Consider the following 18,261-nt stretch of genomic DNA (forward strand, 5'->3'; position numbering starts at 1 on the left):
TGAAGAGAGACGTCAGCTGGTGTGGCAGCAGGAGTCGTTCTCTTCCCTGTCAGGTCCTGCCCAGACATGGCCGCCGCCACTCGAGAGACCAGAGGCTACAAATAACTGTCTAAGTGGGTCTGATAAGCGTTGGAAACTATTACGAGAGGCTGTTGTCCTGAGTCTGAGCCAGGAAGAGGGTGGAAACGAGGCTGACCGCCAGCTCTTAACGGCAATTACCGCCCCGCTATAAGGCCAAGTGTAGTAGTGAAGTTTTTCCTTGTCAGAAATGAATGATTACTTTGATAAAAAAAACTGAAGAGAGTCAGATTTGACAGTGGTGGGCGGTCAGGTGGCGTAGCGGAGATTGCGCTTGTCACCAATGCAAGAGGCTCGTTTGGCTGAGTTAGGGGGAGGGAAGTCATGGGTGGGAATCTGGCGTTGTGGACAGCGACGCCTACAGGTCAGGTCAGGGCGCTTGCTCAGCAGAGGCAGGACTTGAGGAAGGCAGCGTGACCTCCCACGCGTTACGCTTCACCAATGAGAGTCCTCGCTGCCAGGTGAAAAAAGAGTCACTGGCTGTCGCCGCGCGTGTCGGAGGAAGCGTGCGGATACTTCAGGGTTCCCTTGTACCGACCAGTAGGAGAACATGCGCACAACATCCAGGCAGGGGAGGGGGGGAATTGGCACAACGACTAAATTGGGACGGGGAGAAAAACAGAGAAAAATCGGAGAAAGAGAGGATTAAAAAAAAAAAAATTGACAGTGGTTATGAAAATGTGAGGATAACTAAGGTTATATACACGCACAGAATGTATTAAGGATAGATTAGCTTAGTCGGTTTTTTTAGATATTGAATGTATTCTGTCGCAGCGGTATCTCTTTGAATGGGAAGTCATCCGTACCTATAAGAATCGATCATGTCGTACCTTTTTCTTTCATATTTGAAACCACTGGTAAATTACACAGAAATTAAGGTGCTGTAAGTGGTATTTTGGGAAATTTAATTTGTCCAAATATATCTTAACGTACACATGGACTCACTTACAGATGTATATTTGTTTACCAACTTATTTTAAAGAATATCTATATATTTGCAAAGTGTATTACACATTTTTATACATTTTCACAACTGTTCCACAAGTTGACCCCATTGTACGTTTGTCTACACTCTAGTTTATTTCTTTTACATACAAACTCCCCTCAATTCATACCGGCTCTCTAGTTTGAAACAACCTCTGGATACAATCGGGAAACATTACATTATTTAGCTTTGAACATTATTCGTGCAGTTTTAAGAGACAGAAGTTGAAGGCCTGTTTTAAAGCATGTTTATTTAAATCATGTTTATTTAAAGCATGTTTTAAATCATGTTTATTTAAAGCATGTTTATTTAAATCATGTTTATTTAAATCATGTTTATTTAAAGCATGTTTATTTAAATCATGTTTATTTAAAGCATGTTTTAAATCATGTTTATTTAAATCATGTTTATTTAAATCATGTTTATTTAAATCATGTTGATTTAAAGCATGTTTTAAATCATGTTTATTTAAATCATGTTTATTTAAATCATGTTTATTTAAATCGTGTTTATTTAAATCATGTTGATTTAAAGCATGTTTATTTAAAGCTTTTAAATCATGTTTATTTAAATCATGTTTATTTAAAGCATGTTTATTTAAAGCTTTTAAATCATGTTTATTTAAAGCATGTTTATTTAAATCATGTTTATTTAAATCATGTTTATTTAAAGCATGTTTATTTAAAGCTTTTAAATCATGTTTATTTAAATCATGTTTATTTAAATCATGTTTATTTAAAGCATGTTTATCTAAATCATGTTTATTTAAATCATGTTTATTTAAAGCTTTTAAATCATGTTTATTTAAAGCTTTTAAATCATGTTTATTTAAATCATGTTTATTTAAATCATGTTTATTTAAATCATGTTTATTTAAAGCATGTTTATCTAAATCATGTTTATTTAAATCATGTTTATTTAAAGCTTTTAAATCATGTTGATTTAAATCATGTTTATTTAAAGCATGTTTATTTAAAGCATGTTTATTTAAATCATGTTTATTTAAAGCATGTTTATTTAAAGCTTTTAAATCATGTTTATTTAAATCATGTTTATTTAAATCATAAAGCATGTTTATTTAAAGCTTTTAAATCATGTTTAAAGCATGTTTATTTAAATCATGTTTATTTAAAGCATGTTTATTTAAAGCATGTTTATTTAAATCATGTTTATTTAAAGCATGTTTATTTAAATCATGTTTATTTAAAGCACGTTTATTTAAATAATGTTTATTTAAAGCATGTTTATTTAAATCATATTTATTTAAATCATATTTATTTAAATCATATTTTTTTAGAGCATGTTTATTTAAATCATATTTATTTAAATCATATTTATTTAAAGCATGCTTATTTAAAGCACGTTTATTTAAAACACGTTTATCTAAATCGGACGTATTCGAAGCGTGTTTATTTAAATCACGTTCATGTCTCCTTCACGATAATAACCACGTGTTGTGTTGCTGTGGTCCTCCCCAGTGCCCCACCTGACTGATAATAACCACGTGTTGTGTTGCTGTGGTCCTCCCCAGTGCCCCACCTGACTGATAATAACCACGTGTGTTGCTGTGGTCCTCCCCTGTGCCCCACCTGACTGATAATAACCACGTGTGTTGCTGTGGTCCTCCCCAGTGCCCCACCTGACTGATAATAACCACGTGTTATGTTGCTGTGGTCCTCCCCTGTGCCCCACCTGACTGATAATAACCACGTGTGTTGCTGTGGTCCTCCCCAGTGCCCCACCTGACTGATAATAACCACGTGTGTTGCTGTGGTCCTCCCCAGTGCCCCACCTGACTGATAATAACCACGTGTGTTGCTGTGGTCCTCCCCAGTGCCCCACCTGACTGATAATAACCACGTGTGTTGCTGTGGTCCTCCCCAGTGCCCCACCTGACTGATAATAACCACGTGTGTTGCTGTGGTCCTCTCCCCAGTGCCCCACCTGACTGATAATAACCACGTGTGTTGCTGTGGTCCTCCCCAGTGCCCCACCTGACTGATAATAACCACGTGTGTTGCTGTGGTCCTCTCCCCAGTGCCCCACCTGACTGATAATAACCACGTGTGTTGCTGTGGTCCTCTCCCCAGTGCCCCACCTGACCGACATCCACCCCAGCAAGCTGGACATCACCCTGCTGGAGCGCTTCGGCGTGACCTTCGGCGTGGAGGGCGGCTCCGTCAGCCTGCTCTGCACCATGGTGGTGGTGCCCGACCTGCCCAACCTGCTGCCCGTGGCCGAGTGGTACAGAGACGGTGAGACACATCACCGGCCGGAGGCGCCGTGCGGGCGGGCGTGAGCTCGGACCGCCGAGACGCCAGGTGGCGGTGGCACGCTTAACCCTTTCACCGCCGCGCTACAGAAGGTTAACCCTTTACTATCACACTACAGACGGTTTGTACCTTGATAGTAAAGGGTTAACCTTCTGTAGTGTGGTAGTGAAAGGGTTAACCTTCTGTAGTGTGATAGTGAAAGGGCTAACCCTTTGTTGTGTGGTAGTGACAGGGTTAACCTTATGTAGTGTGGTAGTGAAAGGGCTAACCCTTTGTTGTGTGGTAGTGAAAGGGTTAACCTTATGTAGTGTGATAGTAAAGGGTTAACCTTCTGTAGTGTGGTAGTGAAAGGGCTAACCCTTTGTTGTGTGGTAGTGAAAGGGTTAACCTTCTGTAGTGTGGTAGTAAAGGGTTAACCTTCTGTAGTGTGGTAGTAAAGGGTTAACCTTCTGTAGTGTGGTAGTAAAGGGTTAACCTTCTGTAGTGTGATAGTAAAGGGTTAACCTTCTGTAGTGTGGTAGTAAAGGGTTAACCTTCTGTAGTGTGGTAGTAAAGGGTTAACCTTCTGTAGTGTGGTAGTAAAGGGTTAACCTTCTGTAGTGTGATAGTAAAGGGTTAACCTTCTGTAGTGTGGTAGTGAAAGGGTTAACCTTCTGTAGTGTGGTAGTGAAAGGGTTAACCTTCTGTAGTGTGGTAGTAAAGGGTTAACCTTCTGTAGTGTGGTAGTAAAGGGTTAACCTTCTGTAGTGTGATAGTAAAGGGTTAACCTTCTGTAGTGTGGTAGTGAAAGGGTTAACCTTCTGTAGTGTGGTAGTGAAATGGTTAACCTTCTGTAGTGTGGTAGTGAAAGGGTTAACCTTCTGTAGTGTGGTAGTAAAGGGTTAACCTTCTGTAGTGTGGTAGTAAAGGGTTAACCTTCTGTAGTGTGGTAGTAAAGGGTTAACCTTCTGTAGTGTGGTAGTAAAGGGTTAACCTGCTGTAGACACTGACTAATGCAAAGTCAATGGTTCAAGCTCCTGTCTGTTATTATTGTAGGTTGATTTCATTATGTTTTAATATTATTATAGGTTGATTTCATTATGTTTTAATATTATTATAGGCTGATTTCATTATATTTTAGTATCATTACTGAGCATGTCTTGCTCTTGTGTCGTTAGATAAGCTCCTGAAGGCATGCAAGCTGGCAGGGAGAGAGAGAGAGATGGCAGTGGGCGGAGGTGCTGCCCGCCTCACTCTGCCCCACCTGGCCAAGGACGACGAGGGCCTCTACACCCTCCGCCTGTGGACCAAGGACGGCACCACCGATCACAGCGCCTACCTGTTTGTCAAAGGTCAAAGTTCATTATCCACTTATATGATAAGATACTAAACTTCATTATCCCCTTGATAAGATAAGATACTAAACTTCATTATCCCCTTATATGATAAGATACTAAACTTCATTATCCCCTTGATAAGATAAGATATTATCCCCTTATAAGATAAGATACTAAACTTCATTATCCCCTTGATAAGATAAGATACTAAACTTCATTATCCCCTTGATATGATAAGATACTAAACTTCATTATCCCCTTGATGAGATAAGATACTAAACTTCATTATCCCCTTGATAAGATAAGATATTAAACTTCATTATCCCCTTGATAAGATAAGATACTAAACTTCATTATCCCCTTGATAAGATAAGATACTAAACTTCATTATCCCCTTGATAAGATAAGATATTAAACTTCATTATCCCCTTGATAAGATACTAAACTTCATTATCCACTTGTATGATAAGATACTAAACTTCATTATCCCCTTGATAAGATAAGATACTAAACTTCATTATCCCCTTGATAAGATAAGATACTAAACTTCATTATCCCCTTGATAAGATACTAAACTTCATTATCCCCTTGATGAGATAAGCTCCTAAACTTCATTATCCCCTTGATAAGATAATATACTAAACTTCATTATCCCCTTGATATGATAAGATACTAAACTTCATTATCCCCTTGATAAGATAAGATACTAAACTTCATTATCCCCTTGATAAGATAAGATATTAAACTTTATTATCCCCTTGATAAGATAAGATACTAAACTTCATTATCCCCTTGATAAGATAAGATACTAAACGTCATTATCCCCTTGATAAGATAAGATATTAAACGTCATTATCCCCTTGATATGATAAGATACTAAACTTCATTATCCCATTGATAAGATAAGATATTAAACTTCATTATCCCCTTGATAAGATAATATACTAAACTTCATTATCCCCTTGATAAGATAAGATATTAAACGTCATTATCCCCTTGATAAGATAAGATACTAAACTTCATTATCCCCTTGATAAGATAAGATATTAAACGTCATTATCCCCTTGATATGATGAGATACTAAACTTCATTATCCCCTATAAGATATTAAACTTCATTATCCCCTTGATAAGATAAGATGCTAAACTTCATTATCCCCTTGATGAGATAAGATACTAAACTTCATTATCCCCTTGATGAGATAAGATACTAAACTTCATTATCCCCTTGATAAGATAAGATACTAAACTTCATTATCCCCTTGATAAGATAAGCTCATACACTTCATTATCCCCTTGATAAGATAAGCTCATAAACTTCATTATCCCCTTGATAAGATAAGATGCTAGACTTCATTATCCCCTTGATATGATAAGATATTAAACGTCATTATCCCCTTGATAAGATAAGATACTAAACTTCATTATAACCTTGATAAGATAAGATATTAAACGTCATTATCCCCTTGATGAGATAAGATACTAAACTTCATTATCCCCTTGATAAGATAATATACTAAACTTCATTATCCCCTTGATATGATAAGATATTAAACGTCATTATCCCCTTGATAAGATAAGATACTAAACTTCATTATCCCCTTGATAAGATACTAAACTTCATTATCCCCTTGATGAGATAAGATACTAAACTTCATTATCCCCTTGATGAGATAAGATGCTAAACTTTATTATCCCCTTGATGAGATAAGATATTAAACGTCATTATCCCCTTGATATGATAAGATACTAAACGTCATTATCCCCTTGATAAGATAAGATACTAAACTTCATTGTACCCTTGATAAGATAAGATATTAAACGTCATTATCCCCTTGATATGATAAGATACTAAACTTCATTATCCCCTTGATAAGATAATATACTAAACTTCATTATCCCCTTGATATGATAAGATATTAAACGTCATTATCACCTTGATAAGATAAGATACTAAACTTCATTATCCCCTTGATAAGATACTAAACTTCATTATCAACTTGTATGATAAGATACTAAACTTCATTATCCCCTTGATAAGATAAGATACTAAACTTCATTATCCCCTTGATAAGATAAGATACTAAACTTCATTATCCCCTTGATAAGATACTAAACTTCATTATCCCCTTGATGAGATAAGCTCCTAAACTTCATTATCCCCTTGATAAGATAATATACTAAACTTCATTATCCCCTTGATATGATAAGATACTAAACTTCATTATCCCCTTGATAAGATAAGATACTAAACTTCATTATCCCCTTGATAAGATAAGATATTAAACTTTATTATCCCCTTGATAAGATAAGATACTAAACTTCATTATCCCCTTGATAAGATAAGATACTAAACATCATTATCCCCTTGATAAGATAAGATATTAAATGTCATTATCCCCTTGATATGATAAGATACTAAACTTCATTATCCCCTTGATAAGATAAGATATTAAACTTCATTATCCCCTTGATAAGATAATATACTAAACTTCATTATCCCCTTGATAAGATAAGATATTAAACGTCATTATCCCCTTGATAAGATAAGATACTAAACTTCATTATCCCCTTGATAAGATAAGATATTAAACGTCATTATCCCCTTGATATGATGAGATACTAAACTTCATTATCCCCTATAAGATATTAAACTTCATTATCCCCTTGATAAGATAAGATGCTAAACTTCATTATCCCCTTGATGAGATAAGATACTAAACTTCATTATCCCCTTGATGAGATAAGATACTAAACTTCATTATCCCCTTGATAAGATAAGATACTAAACTTCATTATCCCCTTGATAAGATAAGCTCATACACTTCATTATCCCCTTGATAAGATAAGATACTAAACTTCATTATCCCCTTGATAAGATAAGCTCATACACTTCATTATCCCCTTGATAAGATAAGCTCATAAACTTCATTATCCCCTTGATAAGATAAGATGCTAAACTTCATTATCCCCTTGATATGATAAGATATTAAACGTCATTATCCCCTTGATAAGATAAGATACTAAACTTCATTATAACCTTGATAAGATAAGATATTAAACGTCATTATCCCCTTGATGAGATAAGATACTAAACTTCATTATCCCCTTGATAAGATAATATACTAAACTTCATTATCCCCTTGATATGATAAGATATTAAACGTCATTATCCCCTTGATAAGATAAGATACTAAACTTCATTATCCCCTTGATAAGATACTAAACTTCATTATCCCCTTGATGAGATAAGATACTAAACTTCATTATCCCCTTGATGAGATAAGATGCTAAACTTTATTATCCCCTTGATGAGATAAGATATTAAACGTCATTATCCCCTTGATATGATAAGATACTAAACGTCATTATCCCCTTGATAAGATAAGATACTAAACTTCATTATACCCTTGATAAGATAAGATATTAAACGTCATTATCCCCTTGATATGATAAGATACTAAACTTCATTATCCCCTTGATAAGATAATATACTAAACTTCATTATCCCCTTGATATGATAAGATATTAAACGTCATTATCACCTTGATAAGATAAGATACTAAACTTCATTATCCCCTTGATAAGATACTAAACTTCATTATCCCCTTGATGAGATAAGATGCTAAACTTCATTATCCCCTTGATGAGATAAGATACTAAACTTCATTATCCCCTTGATGAGATAAGATACTAAACTTCATTATCCCCTTGATAAGATAAGATACTAAACTTCATTATCCCCTTGATAAGATAAGCTCATACACTTCATTATCCCCTTGATAAGATAAGATACTAAACTTCATTATCCCCTTGATAAGATAAGCTCATACACTTCATTATCCCCTTGATAAGATAAGCTCATAAACTTCATTATCCCCTTGATAAGATAAGATGCTAAACTTCATTATCCCCTTGATATGATAAGATATTAAACGTCATTATCCCCTTGATAAGATAAGATACTAAACTTCATTATAACCTTGATAAGATAAGATATTAAACGTCATTATCCCCTTGATGAGATAAGATACTAAACTTCATTATCCCCTTGATAAGATAATATACTAAACTTCATTATCCCCTTGATATGATAAGATATTAAACGTCATTATCCCCTTGATAAGATAAGATACTAAACTTCATTATCCCCTTGATAAGATACTAAACTTCATTATCCCCTTGATGAGATAAGATACTAAACTTCATTATCCCCTTGATGAGATAAGATGCTAAACTTTATTATCCCCTTGATGAGATAAGATATTAAATGTCATTATCCCCTTGATATGATAAGATACTAAACGTCATTATCCCCTTGATAAGATAAGATACTAAACTTCATTATACCCTTGATAAGATAAGATATTAAACGTCATTATCCCCTTGATATGATAAGATACTAAACTTCATTATCCCCTTGATAAGATAATATACTAAACTTCATTATCCCCTTGATATGATAAGATATTAAACGTCATTATCACCTTGATAAGATAAGATACTAAACTTCATTATCCCCTTGATAAGATACTAAACTTCATTATCCCCTTGATGAGATAAGATGCTAAACTTTATTATCCCCTTGATGAGATAAGATGCCTTGTTCTCACCATGTTCTCACCATGTTGTCACCTTGTTCTCACCATGTTGTCACCATGTTCGGACCTTGTTCTGACCCTGTTCTCTTCCTCTCTGGCTCTAGACGCTGCCCCCTCTGTGGCCGGAGCACCTGGTGCACCAATGAGCGTCAAGGCTTATGACCTCCACAAGGACTACGTCCTGGTCGCCTGGAAGCCTCCCAACACCACCAACGAGGCGCACATCGCTGGATACTTTGTGGACAGGTCAATTCCAGTGGTCCACCCCTTGAAAACACTCGAGACATTCTATCAATCAATGGCGGCCCGGAGAGTCAGCATTGCCTTGGCTCGGGCCGATCGCTATACTAACTCGTTTGGCTGAGTTAGGGGGAGGGGAGCCGTGGGTGGGTCCTGGGCGTTGTGGACAGCGACCCCTACAGTTCGGTCGGAGCGCCTGCTCAGCGAAGGGTAGGATCTGGAGAGAGGTAGTGTGACCTTCCACACGTTACACTCTCCCTTTGAGAACCTGCGCGGCCAGGCTGGCTGCCGGCTGGCTGCACATGCGTCGGAGGAAAGCATGTGACAGTCTCCGGCCTCCCGGACCAATAGTAGGGGGGAGTGCCCGACAACCAGGAAGGGGGTTGGGAATTGGCATAACGACTAACAGTGGGATGGGAGAAAAATCGGAAAAAGAAGGAGGGGGAAAAAGATAATAATAAAAAAATAAAATAAAAAAATCAATGGCGGCATACGGCTCATCTCTATATTTAAAATGATAAGCACATCTCTGGTAAACACTAGATTTAAAATGATAAACACATCTCTGGTAAACACTAGATTTAAAATGATATGCACATCTCTGGTAAACACTAGATTTAAAATGATAAGCACATCTCTGGTAAACACTAGATTTAAAATGATAAGCACATCTCTGGTAAACACTAGATTTAAAATGATAAACACATCTCTGGTAAACACTAGATTTAAAATGATAAGCACTATATTTAAAATGATATGTTAATCTCTGGTAAACACTAGATTTAAAATGATAAGCACATCTCTTGTAAACACTAGATTTAAAATGATAAACACATCTCTGGTAAACACTAGATTTAAAATGATAAGCACTATATTTAAAATGATATGTTAATCTCTGGTAAACACTATATTTAAAATTATAAGCACATCTCTTGTAACTCTTGCGCTAGATCCAAAGAGGTCCTTCTGCATTACAGCATGTAGGAAACAACATTTTTACAGATCTGTCGACGAAATCAACAAACGTCCTGAGACCTGTGGACTAGGAGCCCTCTTAGACGAGGACAGCCTCGGCTGACGACATCACTTCCTGTGCTCCTTTCAACCCCCCCCCCCCCCCACCCAACCCCCTCCAATGTACAGTTTCCTCCCCCTCAAATGTATATATTCTCTTTTAGAAACGCTGTCTATAAACAGTACTGTATATCTGTATGTCGTGTATGTCATAGATTCTGAAAATGGGGGGGACCCTGATGTAAACAAGACGAAAGTCTTTCTCTGGTCTGCATCCCCGTAACAATTGTGTGTATTGAGCCGTACTGTATTGTACCCATTCTGCAATCTGTTAATAAAATGTTCAATCAATCAATCAAAACTAGAGATGTCCGATATTAGCGGCCTACCGATATTATCGGCCGATATTGGCATTAAAATGTAATATCGGAAATGATCGGTATCGGTTTAAAAATATAATAAAACTTTATTTACCCAGGCAAGCAAGTAAGAACAAATTCTCATTTTATTTATTGTCAAAAATATGCATAATGTTGTGTTAATTCCATGACAAGAGAGATATGTAATGTTAATGACCTGAAATGATTCAGTTTTTTTGGGGGGGGGGGGGGAGGGGGGGACCCTGCATATATCGGTATCGGTTGATATCGGTATCGGAAATTAAGAGTTGGACAATATCGGTATATCGGATATCGGGTAAAAAAAGCCAATATGCTACATCCCTGCACTCCTTCAAATCCCAACTCAAAACCCACCTCTTCACCAAATGTGTAAACGACTCTGTCTGATTTACCTTTTTTTCGTTTTCTTTCTTTCTTTCCTTTTGATTATTATTTTGTTGTTGTTACGTTGTTCCCTGTTCCCCTTCCCTCAGCTGCCCCCTCCTGTTAAGCGCCTTGGGTCTCCCGAAAGGCGCTATATAAATTTAAGATATTATAATTATTAGGGATGCTCGATATTGGCTTTTTTACCGATACCGATATACCGATATTGTCCAACTCTTAATTTCCGATACCGATATCAACCGATATCAACCGATACCGATATATGCAGGGTTCCCGCCCCCAAAAAACGGAATAATTTCAGGTAATTAACATTACATATCTCTTGTTGTGGAATTAACACATTATGCATACTTTTGACAATAAATAAAATCAGAATGTGTTCTTACTTGCTTGCCTGGGTAAATAAAGGTTATAGAAATGTAAAAAATAAAATAAAAAATATTTTAAATTTTTTTGAAAACCAATACCGATATTTTACGATATCACATTTTAATGCCGATATCGGCCGATAATATCGGACATCCCTAATTATTATTATTATTATTAATATCGATCATCCCTAATCAAAACTCCTCTGGCACGCAGGCGCGAGTCCGGCAGCGCCGCCTGGGTCCAGTGCAACGACGCCCCCGTCAACGTCTGCAAGTACCCGGTGAGCGGCCTGAAGGTCGGCCGCTTCTACCACTTCCGCGTCCGCGCCGTCAACAGCGTGGGCATCGGCAGGGCCTCGCGCCAGTCCGACGAGGTGGTCGCCCTGGACTCCGCAGAGAGCGAGAGGCTGCAAGGTACAGCGGAAGGTAACCGAAGGAAACGCGCAAAAAACACCCTGACGTACTTCACCACGTTCGCTAACCTTGTCTGTTGTTGTTGTTGTTGTTGTTGTTGTTGTTGTTGTTCTTCTCTGTGACAGTGATTAAGATCGAAGGCAAATATGACATAGTGATCAAGGATGAGGATCTGGAAGGTAGTATGCTGTGTGTGATGACTGGGACCCTCCCTTTTTTACACCCAGTCAGGTCTCCTCTAAACACCGGTTAACCTTGTGATCCCAGAAACCACACTAATGTAACATTTCTTATCATCATCATCCTCCTCCTGATCATCATCATCATCCTCATCATTATTATCTCACCCAGGCTTGTTGGATTTCATCAAAGTAGATTATTTTGTAATAAGGGGGAAAACCACCTTTTCACCTTTTTCCCCTTATTCGTTTTCAGTCGCTATAGGCAACAGCATCGTTGTAATCGAGCGTCCAGTTCCACGACATTTAAAATAGCTGAGCTGTCGAGTGACACGAAGGTCCAAACTCAGGCCCCGAACATCCGTTTATTGGGTGAAATGTTTTAAAGTAAAGTAAAGGAGCAACTTTGCAGCCGTCTCTAGAGTCGACGACACATACCGTTTCAAACGTCAAACGTTAACATTCTCAGTGTCATTCATCCAATCGGGTGCATTCAACGTGGGGGAGAGGGGAAGTAGGGAGGGGATACATGTCTAAACAACAACATTATTTTGGATCCACCAACAAAAACTTCAATGATAAATTCATTGTCATTGTCATTATCATTATCATAAATTACATTTATTTGTATTTTATTTTTATGATTACTCTACATACAAATGTTATCTATAGGGATGGCACCGATCCGATACTGGCCAAATTCACGGGGATCGGATATCGGAAAAACAGGAAGTATTTCCCGATCCGATACATGCCGTAAAACGTGCCATCACTTTACTTTAAACTGTTCCCCTAGCAACACAATTGTATTAAGAAGGTATATAACCCGATATCGTCTACTGTTCAAACTCCAGGGTCTATTAGCACTGATTTCATTCACAGCCTCCTCCGTGGCATCGGCAGTTTCCCAGAGGAAGCTGCTCACAATGTTATGTTATTGTTCTGAAACATTGAAACCGTCTATCATATGATCATATATCATATCTATGAGAACAAAGATGTGAAAACTCGACATGACAAAAACACATGATTCAGTTTTTCTTTTAAATATTATAATATTCAATCTAATAAATCATCTGCTTTAACTCTTTACATATCGGCCTAACTTATAGGTGTGTTAAAGGAACACACCAACATTATGGGAAATACACGTCGTACAGACTTCTCCAGAGTCAGACGAGAAGATAGATACCAGTTTCCTCTCCGTGCGTTCAGTAGAAAGCTATCCGGCTGCAAGCTAGCCTAGCTTAGCACAAATTAATAAAAGATTTAAGTGACTACCTCTCCCAGAGTTTTAAGCTAGGCTAGCTGGTCTGTATCCACTTCTATTAATTTGTGCTAAGCTAGGCTAGCTTGCAACCGGATAGCTTAGCTGCTGAACACACAGAGAGGAGATTGGTTTCTATCTTCCTGTCTGACTCTGGAGAAGACGGTTAGCGTGTTTCCCATAACGTCGGCGTGTTCTTTTAACGCTAACATGAAACAGCTCAATGACCTGCACCGCGTGTGGAGTATTACCGTCACGCTAACTCCTCCCGTAACGCTCAGACTTAACTAGGGCTGTACCGAATAGTTCGAAGCTTCGAAGCTTCGTTCATAATGTTGACATTCGAATTCTAAATCAACATTTGATTTATATATATATATATATATATATATATATATATATATATATATATATATATATATATATATTGTATTATGTGTCTATTCATTCTGTTTAAACCAATGGAGTTTTTCTTCACAGTTGCAGATACAGATTAGGCTACACTAATATTATAGTATTATACTATTATAGTATATGACTCGTCATACATTTTTTAATAAAACATTTATCATAAATGATGTAGCCTATCTGCATCCGCTTGGCGCTCGGCAGTCCATCAAGACGTCACCATCACTTTCGTGCCAACCGTGCCCTCATTGGATTATTTATGTTGACGAAACTGACGAGTTATATTCATTAAAGAAAGTTGTTAAAAAAAATACTAAAAAGTGACATTCGGTACAGCCCTAATAATCAGTGTCTTTTCGTGTATTTCCCATAATGTTGGCGTGTTCCTTTAACGCTAACATGAAACAGCCCTAGACTTACCTCCTCCTGTAATACCAGACCTGACCAGAAGGAGCCCGAGCTACGCTGATCCATCAGGAAAACTGAGATAAAACGGGGCAGAAGGTATCGGCGTCAGTCGGTTGGTTTGTGTTGTTTGAATTATAGGAACTAACGTAATTGTGTAGCGTTCGTGGAAACGGACACGAATCCAGACGGACTCATCATCGTCAGCCCTGTCCAATAATCGGGATACTCCTCTCGTTGACAGATTATTAAAAGCAAAAGTCAGACACAACCACGGATCAATGTAGCCGGTACCCTGGATCTTTCCTAATTCCTAATCCAGTGGTTCTCAAACTTGTTTGTGTCAAGGACCCCCAAATTGATATGTAATTGACCAGGGACCCCTGTTTGATAAGATTCTATCTAGGGATGTCCGATATTATCGGCCGACCGATATTATCGGCCGATATCGGCAGTAAAATGTGATATCGGAAAATATCGGTATCGGTAAACATTTTTTTTTTTTTTTTTTTTTAACCTTTATTTACCCAGGCAAGCAAGTAAGAACCAATTCTTATTTTATTTATTGTCAAAAGTATGCATTTTGGTTTAATTCAACAACAAGAGATATGTAATGTTAATTTTTACTTTTTTAATTGTCATATTTTGCACAGATAATGCTTACATTTAGAAAGCCTTTTGAATGCATCCAGTGAAATTATTAGTTACCTGAAATTATTCCGTTTTTTTGGGGGGAAACCCTGCATATATCGGTATCGGTTGATATCGGTATCGGTATCGGTATCGAAATTAAGAGTTGGACAATATCGGAATATCGGTATCGGTAAAAAAGCCAATATCGAGCATCCCTAATTCTATCTTATTTTATGTTACATATGATTTAATCCAGAATTCCATAACCGTCTATAGTACAGTAGGTGGAGAGATAACAGAGGAGAGAGCAGGAGAATACTCATTCTTATACACTCTCTCACGGTAATAACTTCTAGGGAAGAAAATATTTGTGAAAAATAAAAATGTTCCTCATTTCTTCTGGGGACCCCCTGGAAGGAACCCCCCCCCCTAAGGGTCCTCCTCGGACCCCCACTTTGAGAACCACTGTCCCTCCTGGACCCAACAACCCCCCCCCCCGTCTCAGAGTTGTGCTGTAGCTTCCTGTGTTGTGCCTCAACGCCGTTCACTTCCGCTGTAGCAGGTGATGGGTTAACCCCCGCAGCGCCCACAGAGGTGCACGCGTCCGAGCTCCTCAAAGCGTACGTGGTCCTGAGCTGGACGCCCCCCAGCACCCGCGGCCCAGCCCCGCTGTGGTACATCGTCGAGAAGGTGCGTGTCACCCTGACCCCCCCCCCCCTCAGGCCGCCCAGTCATATCATAAATCAAATCAAATCAAATGTATCTGTAAGGCCCGACAACACACGTTAATGTCCCGACTCCCCATGGGCCGGACGCGTCTATTCTTATCCCAACGCATGTTTGCTTCCGCGTTCGCGTCTTGCGCTCTGATTGGCCCCTGACGTTTCTGGTCGCGCCAATCGTGTGACGGCAAGTTCTTCACCGGTTAAGCTTAGGCCACTCTTTCGAAGTTGGTTAAGGTTAGAGTTTGTCTTTAGAGCAGGGCGATAGAACACCTGCCCTGATTCCAAACTCTAACCTTAACCAACTTCGAAAGAGTCGCCTAAGCTTAACCAGTGATGAACTAGGCGTTAGGTAGTTTGCTGCTGGTCGAGGCGGAAATGGGCGCGTCACGCGATTGGGCGCACATGTCACATGACCAGAAACGTCAGTGGCCAATCGGATCGCACCAGAAACGGCAGTGGCCAATCAGATTCGCAAAACGCGAACGCGGAAGCAAACATGCGTTAGGATAAGAATAGACGCCGGACACGTCTTCTTTAAACGAGTCAAGAAGAAACATCACAATAAGTCAAGAACAAAACAAAAACACCATAAAGTCCAATTTTTTTTTTTTTAAATAAATGCAAAATAAATGCAACACTCCCAGACATACCCCACGCGGAGGTAAGGAAAAACTATAATAGGACAAACCTCACTGAGAGACACACCTCACTGTAAGATTGTCTCCAGAGCTGAGCTGCTGGGTGTGTTTCACGCCCTCCTTACCCTTCTATAGTACCAGTACGAACACACTCCTAGCCCCAATACTCTAAACACAATGTGAGCTCCTGACTCCACGGCCCTCTCGTGTTGATGATGAGGTCGTTGTCGACGGCTGTACCTCTCGCCCCCCCCCCACCCCCCACCTCTCCCATAGTGCTTAGCGGGCACCGGGGCCTGGCGCAGGATCAACACGGCGGTCACGCTGCACGCTCCCCGCTACCCCGTGTACGATTTACAAGACGGGGAGAGGTACCAGTTCCGTGTGTTTTCAGTCAACGTGTACGGCTCCAGTGAAGCCTCTGAGCCCTCTGCTGTCATCCGGGTGGTGGAGGAGGCGGGTGAGAGGGAGTACACACATATATACACACTCATATACACATATACACACATATATACACATATACACACTCATATACACATATATACACTCATATACACATATACACACTCATACACACTCATATACACATATATACACTCATATACACATATATACACACTCATACACACTCATATACACATATATACACTCATATACACATATATATACACTCATATACACATATATACACTCATATACACATATATACACTCATATACACATATATACACTCATATACACATATACACACTCATATACACATATATACACTCATATACACATAATACACTCATATACACATATATATACACTCATATACACTCATATACACTCATATACACATATATACACTCATATACACATATATACACTCATATACACATAATACACTCATATACATATATATACACTCATATACACATAATACACTCATATACATATATATACACTCATATACACATATACACACTCATATACACATATATACACTCATATACACATTATATACACTCATATACACATATATACACACATATATACACTCATATACACATATATACACTCATATACACATATATACACTCATATACACTCATATACACTCATATACACATATATACACTCATATACACATATATACACACATATATACACTCATATACACATATATACACTCATATACACATATATACACTCATATACACATATACACACTCATATACACATATATACACTCATATACACACTCATACACACATATATACACTCATATACACATATATACACTCATATACACACTCATACACACATATATACACTCATATACACATATATACACTCATATACACATATATACACATATATACACTCATATACACATATATACACTCATATACACATATACACACTCATATACACTCATATACACATATACACACTCATATACACATATACACTCATATACACATATATACACTCATATACACATATATATATACACTCATATACACATATACACACTCATATACACATATATACACTCATATACACACATATACACTCATATACACATATATACACTCATATACACATATATATACTACACACTCATATACACATATATATATATACACTCATATACATATATATATACTACACACTCATATACATATATATATACTACACACTCATATACATATATATATATACACTACACACTCATATACACATATATATATATATATACTACACACTCATATACATATATATATACTACACACTCATATACACATATATACATACAACTCTCTCACACACACACACACACACACACACACACACACACACACACACACACACACACACACACACACACACACACACACACACACACACACACACACACACACACACACACACACACACA

The 18,261-nt window shown here is 37.9% G+C and overlaps 1 protein-coding gene across 1 annotated transcript in view; it reads left to right on the top strand.

Moving 5' to 3' along the window:
- The window catches only part of myom2a (myomesin 2a), a gene marked incomplete at its 5' end in the record, with an annotated part of 56,450 nt that overhangs the window by 5,640 nt on the left and 32,549 nt on the right, over positions 1-18,261 (top strand). The window contains 4 exons of the mRNA XM_084319441.1: positions 3,154-3,318; positions 4,494-4,667; positions 9,357-9,498; positions 11,877-12,088. Coding sequence (XP_084175567.1) covers positions 3,154-3,318; positions 4,494-4,667; positions 9,357-9,498; positions 11,877-12,088 — 693 coding nt within the window. The remainder of the gene's footprint in view (positions 1-3,153; positions 3,319-4,493; positions 4,668-9,356; positions 9,499-11,876; positions 12,089-18,261) is intronic.

The sequence above is a fragment of the Notolepis coatsorum genome, assembly GCF_963971535.1.
Source record: "Notolepis coatsorum genome assembly, chromosome: 7".
NCBI lineage: Eukaryota > Metazoa > Chordata > Actinopteri > Aulopiformes > Paralepididae > Notolepis > Notolepis coatsorum.